This window comes from Poecilia reticulata, linkage group LG5 (genome assembly GCF_000633615.1).
Source record: "Poecilia reticulata strain Guanapo linkage group LG5, Guppy_female_1.0+MT, whole genome shotgun sequence".
In the NCBI taxonomy this organism is placed as follows: Eukaryota; Metazoa; Chordata; class Actinopteri; order Cyprinodontiformes; family Poeciliidae; genus Poecilia; species Poecilia reticulata.
This window is the reverse complement of record NC_024335.1, coordinates 3,252,180-3,258,394: the sequence shown is the minus strand read 5'-3', so window position 1 is coordinate 3,258,394 and position 6,215 is coordinate 3,252,180. Positions and strand designations below refer to the sequence as shown.

Genomic DNA, 6,215 nt, shown 5'->3' with positions numbered 1-6,215 from the left:
CCATTATTAAATCTACTTAAGTAAAGTACAGATACACGAAAACTGTACTTAAGTACAGTAACGAAGTACTTGTACTTCGTTACTTCCCACCACTGCCAAATATACAAACTTCAAATGACTGTAACTCCTCAGTTCCTCAACATACAGTCACCAATGAGGCTCTAATGAAAGATAATGACCAGAGGAATCGTCTGTTAGAAACATTATTACTCATAGTGGAAATTACTTATAGTTATATAAATAAAATAGCATATCTGGGGGTTTTGGGAGATTAGCGTACAGTCAGACCTTCTCCCCCTTCTTGCAATACACTATCCGTCTGTCCGCCCCCATCCGACTCCCCTCTGCCCCGCGAAGCGCTAAACTGTACACTACCCCGCCCCCACATGAACCCCCCTCCTTCTTCACCCCACCCCCGTACTTCTAACGGTATGGTAGCCCCCTCCCCTCAATGTCTCTCCTTCGACCCCCTTTCTTCACTCCCCCCCACCCTCTTCTTACGATACATTAGCCCCCCACAGTTCGCCCACCCCACCACCTTCTCTCCTTCTTCTTCAAAGCCCCCCGCCCCGTTCCACCCATGCCACCGTTCCCTCGGCCCTCTATTCTCGTTCTTCGGTAGGCTCTACCCACCTCACTCTGACTGCAACAGCGGATGACTAAAAGTTTCCAGTATTCTCAGACCCAAAACTTGTAATCACTCTTATGGCCATAATCATCCACACCTGTGAGTTGTGAAGTTCTGCTGAAGAAACGCATCCAGTTTTGACACTTCTGACAACGTGTCTCTCCGTTGGTGAGAAAAAAATCCTGTAAACACCGTTGGGCATGATGGCGCACAGAGCCTGACTTTGACGCAGCACAGGCGCACGCGGTACGCGTGGTTACGCATGCAGCTGGTGGATTCATGTCAAAACAAACCCCAAAATGCCTTAAATCCTTCTGACAGGACACATGTTGGCTACACGTCGGTGGCTTTAGATTTAGTTTCCGAGTTAGCCAGTCAGAAATATTCCAGAAGGAATACAGGCATGTCAAAACGAGCTCAAGTCCATCCATCCATCCATCCATCCATTTTCTTACACCCTTGTCCCTTAGTGGGGTCAAGGGTGGAGATAGGTACGTTAGCTGGTGCCTATCTCCAGCTAACGTTCCGGGCGAGAGGCGGGGTCACCCTGGACAGGTCACCAGTGTGTCGCAGACGAGTTCAAGTCGCTCTCTGGATATTATTGGCTCAGAAAAAGCCATTTCATAACATTATTGGTCAAATGCGGTGTCAATCAAAAGGGTTTAGGCTTTAGGCTGCACAATAAAAGCGTCATAATGGACACCGGCAGAGTTTAAACCCTTAAATCTCAGCCCCGGAAAATACAATAAAAAAAAAACCGTGGGCATTCTGGTGCGGGTTAAGGGGTTAAAGGACAAATTAGACAAACTGTAATTACAGCAATAGATGTAAGTGTGACTAATTACATTTCACCACGTATGGAAGAATATAAAGTTTTTCACATTATAAAGTGCCTCTAGTTTTTGTGTTATCCATACAAGGTGCGTATAGTACAGTAAAATATTAATGTTTTTATTTGTTTTGGTTTGTGCAATGAGCCACTGACAATTTTCGTCATAGTACCGGCAAGAATATGAAACTATTTTCAGCCCTACTTGGGACCAATAACAGTCCTGAAAAACTGCTGACTCGGTCAACACGCAGGGCGGCAAAGCCCAGTTCAAAGGTCGCATCCAGGTTGTATTTCAAGGGGTGCAGAGGGCTGTGAACGTGGGGCGACGACCCACTTGCGGTTCTATTTTCATTTATAGACTGTACTTTTTCAACAGTTAAAGGATTATTGACTTAAAACATGCGCTTATATTTTGCTGAAGCTACTTATAAATTGTTTTATTTAAAGTGTACAACGTTTTTGCAGGTTGCATGGACAGATCGTTGTAACTTTAGTTTTCCTTTCACTCTCAGAACCTTTTTTTTTTTTTTCCTTGACCTGAACTGCAGGATTTAGAAGAGCAGAGTCGCCTGATCGCCGCCTCAAGTCGCCCTGCTAACCTGCCTGCGCCTGACGGACAGTTCCTGGTGCTCAGCAGCAGCCAATCAGAGGAGAGCGACGTGGGGGAGGAGGGGAAGAAGCGGGGTGAGTCGGAAGCCTGACGGCTGGCGGCGCAGGCGTGATTTTCGGCTTCCAGGTGATTTACGTCTGGTGATCAAACAGCTGAGTGATCAGACTTGAAAATGGACAATGTGATCCTAAAAACTCAATGCAACTCTATGCCAAGAGGAAATGAGAAACGGTTTTTATTCTGTGCAGAAAAAAACACAAAACAAAAACACTGCTTTTATACTGGTTCCGTATTTAGATTACTGGTAAGTTTCTGTTTTTATCGTTCAAGTAAAAGCGAGGAGCCGGATCTGAAGGAGCAGGAGATTTGAACTGTTTCTCCGGCAGGATGCCTCATGATGACTCCGTCTGCATAAATAGAAGAGAAAAATCAGTTTTATTTTGAAAAGGCCTTCCTGTTGTCTGGCATGCTGCATCCAGGCACTGTGGCGTTTTGATTCACCTTAGTTTCTTCTCTTATTTTGAAAAACTGAAGGCATGTACAGACAGATTTGTCAGCACACCTGGTGAATATCTGTAAAAAGCCATTTTATGTGTCGAAATGAATCTTTTATTGCAGCAGCAACATCTCACTCTGCACTGCAAAAACTTCTCACCAAGTATTTTTTGTTTAGGTTCTCGTGCAAATATCTTACTTTTATCTTGTTTCAAGTGTACTAACTTACAAATAACAAGTAACTTTTTCTCTCTCTCCCTGTCTCTATTTTTTTTTTTAAACCTGGTTTTATAGTTTTTCTTAGCAGCATAGTAACAGCCACGTTCATTCTTGACTTCCACCAACTGCTGCTGAACACCATCACCGTCAATCACTCCAAGCAGGAAGGAACCATTTCATGCAGATCCAGGGAGGGCGGGGGGTTCAGGGCAAATATGGATGCATGTGTTTTGGTCTGGGAGGGGTAACATTTAATGTTTACTGCTAAAAACAATCTTCGAAAACACTATGATTAATTTTGTAATTGACAGGGCCCCATTTTTTTAATTTTTATTTCTATGAACAAAAAATAAATAAATTGTGGAGGGCCCCCTGTCGGACAGGGGCCCTCAGAATTGTCATAACTTTCCCCCCTATATAGCTGTCCCTAGTTCCTTGAATGTTCCCCTTGTGTATTTAAGGTCACCTGTATGTTATGTCAGGTGCTGGATCCTATGTTTGCACTCCTGATCTGTATACTCTGTCGAGCTTCAGTCTGTCTCAGTAGCTGTGTTCCTGAGGTATTTGGACCGCATCCAGTTCCAACTACTTCAAAAAGACCAAATCTTGGTATTTTTGTCATGCTTTCAGCAGCAAGGTTTGTCTGCAGTGGGTATATTTCTGTCTTCGACCGTAAGGTGCACAGTGCCTTACGGTCGACAGAGGGCTTCCTTTCAGCAGGAGCGTCTCTGTTTCTGTTAACTGCAGGCTTTATCTCAACAGCAGGCTCTTCATTCATGTCTAGGTCTTCCAAGTTGAATGATTCAATGTCTTCCAAAACTAGATAACCGATGTTCACATGTGGATAGTAGTTTTCATTTATGTCCTGGTCCTCAAAGTCTACTGATTCAAGATATTCTAAAACGGTATCACAGATGTTCACATGTGTAGGGTCTTCATTCATGTCCTGGTTCTCAACGTCTACTGATCCAGGATCTTCCAAAACAGTATCACAGATATTCACGTGCAGAGTCTTCATTGGTGTTCTGTTGACTTTCAGTATTGTCTGGTTCAAGATTGTCCAAAGCAGAATCACAAGGACTCACCTGTATGAAGATTGGATAACACTTGGTTCTTAATGAAGGATTCATTTCGTTGGGAGTCCAAGAAATGTTCTCTGTACTTTCTACAGGCGGTTGTTCCAGACACTCCACTGGTTTGCCTAGTACATGGCAGGGGTCTTCTGAAACACTGTATAAGGTTGTCAAACAACTCTAGGGTTTCATCTACACTAATAGGAGGTTGAGTTTTGTCCTGGTCTTCAGGGTTGACAGAGTCCAAAACAGGATCACAAGGAACCACATCTGTAGGGACTTCACTTGCGTCTTGGCTTTCAAAGTTTTAGTCCTGACTCGGAGGTTGGTCAGACTCAGAGGTCTGTCCTGACTCAGAGGCTTTGTGGGCTTCTTAAACTAGGATGGATTTTTTTTGGAGAATATAGTTCCAATAACTACAAAAAGACCATATCTCAGTATTTTCGTCTTGCTTTCAAAAGTAAGGTTCATCTGCAGTTGTATTATTGGTGCGCACTCTCTAACAGAGAGCTTCCTTTCTGCAGGAGAGTCTCTGTTTCTGTTAACAGCAGACTCTTCATTCATGTCCTGGTCCTCAAAGTCTACTGATTCAGGATCTTCCAAAACAGTATCACAGATGTTCACGTGTAGTCTTCTTTGGTGGACTGTTGATTTTCAGTATTGTCTAGTTCAAGATTGTCCAAAACAGAATTGCAAGGACTCACCTGTATGAAGATTGGATAACACTTGCCTCTTAATGAAGGATTCATTTCGTTGGGAGTCCAAGAAATGATCTCTGTACTTTCTACAGGTGGTTGTTCCAGACACTCCACTGGTTTTCCTAGTACATGCCAGGGTTTTTCTGAAACACTACATAAGGTACTAAAACAACTCTGGGGTTTCATCTACACTAATAGGAGGTTGAGTTTTGTCCTGGCCTTCAGGGTTGACGGGAGTCCAAAACAGGATCACAAGGAATCACATCTGTAGGGACTTCACTTGCGTCTTGGCTTTCAACGTTTGTTAGTCCTGACTCGGAGGTTGGTCCGACTCAGAGGCTGGGTGAGGCTCAACGTCTGGTCCACTCTTAGAGGGTTCTTGCCTCTGAACAACGTCTGAATCATCTGCACAACAGACAGCATGTTGAATGCACTTCCATGCTTTTCTAAGATGGTCTTTTCAAAGATGAATTTTCCTAGGACGTGCCAGGGTTCTTCTGAAACACTGTATAAGATTGTAACAAGTCTTTATGATCCTTATTTTTGTAGATGCAAACATTTTCCTTTGAGGAACAAGATTCTCCAGTAGCAAAGTGGAATGCATATTTAGCGAAACTTAGGAAAATCCTTGTCCTTCTGACACCTCTGAGAGAACATCCACATTTAATTCTCAGAAGGAAGATCAAAACTTTGCTGTGTTCTTCCTGGGATGTTTCTCTAGCAAGATGCAGAGTTGGTCCGTCAGCAGCTTTTTCAATCACTTGCCAAAGAAGTTTGCTGAGAAATTTCCTCTTCTTGCAATCTGGGCTTCTTAGACCAGGATGGATTTTTTTTGGAAAATGTTTTTTTCCCAAAAAAGAGATCGCCCTACCCGTTTTTATTTGGGTTCCATCTCCTAACGGGCATAGGGCAAATGTCAGTGGAACCGCTACATCCAACCAGTTACTCAGCAAGTCCCAGAAGGGTTTGACCATTTTGTATTCCCATATTCAGTGTAAAAAAAGTTCCTACTTTTCATCTGCTCCTCTGCGCAGGAATCTGCTGCGAATGAACGGTAGATGCTCCGCTCGTTTTTGTTTGGTCTGGTCGCAGTCACAAGGTCATATTTATATTTTTTTTCTTCATATTTTACAAAGCGATTCTCTGTCACCTGGTCATCCAGGCAAAGTCGTGAAAACGTATATTTTCTCATGGTGACTCACTATTCTCAAACGTTAGGCACTTCCAACACTATGCATGCGCACAGCAGATCGGACAGCGAAACCCATCGAGTCTGTTAACATCAGCTCAGGTCCTGGGAGTAAATATAATTTTTAATACAGATTTTAAAGTTAAAGGAACTTAAAACAAAAAGTCAGCATCAACGTAAAATTCTAAATATATTGAAGGGGTCATGAAATGTTTATTGAAAAATTAACTACCAAGTCAAATTCTATTTGTTACCTTTTACTACCTTAATTTGAGCTAATTTAATTTACTACCTTTTACTACCGTGTGGAAACCCTGTCACATGAGGCAAGAGGCTGTAACAATGTATAAACCATTAACTAACCTCAACACGCCTGATTAGCGCACCAATCTGCCTAACATGCAACAATTTTAACGCTGGCTGAAACACGGGCTAAAATTAAACGACAACAAACACACAAAAAAGAACCGA

The 6,215-nt window shown here is 42.8% G+C and overlaps 1 protein-coding gene across 1 annotated transcript in view; it reads left to right on the top strand.

Moving 5' to 3' along the window:
• Positions 1 to 2,349, top strand: part of appl1 (adaptor protein, phosphotyrosine interaction, PH domain and leucine zipper containing 1) — a 17,881-nt gene extending 15,532 nt beyond the window's left edge. The window contains exon 22 of the mRNA XM_008408390.1: positions 2,009 to 2,349. Coding sequence (XP_008406612.1) covers positions 2,009 to 2,161 — 153 coding nt within the window. The 3' untranslated portion in view covers positions 2,162 to 2,349. The remainder of the gene's footprint in view (positions 1 to 2,008) is intronic.
• Positions 2,350 to 6,215: the final 3,866 nt, after the last annotated feature.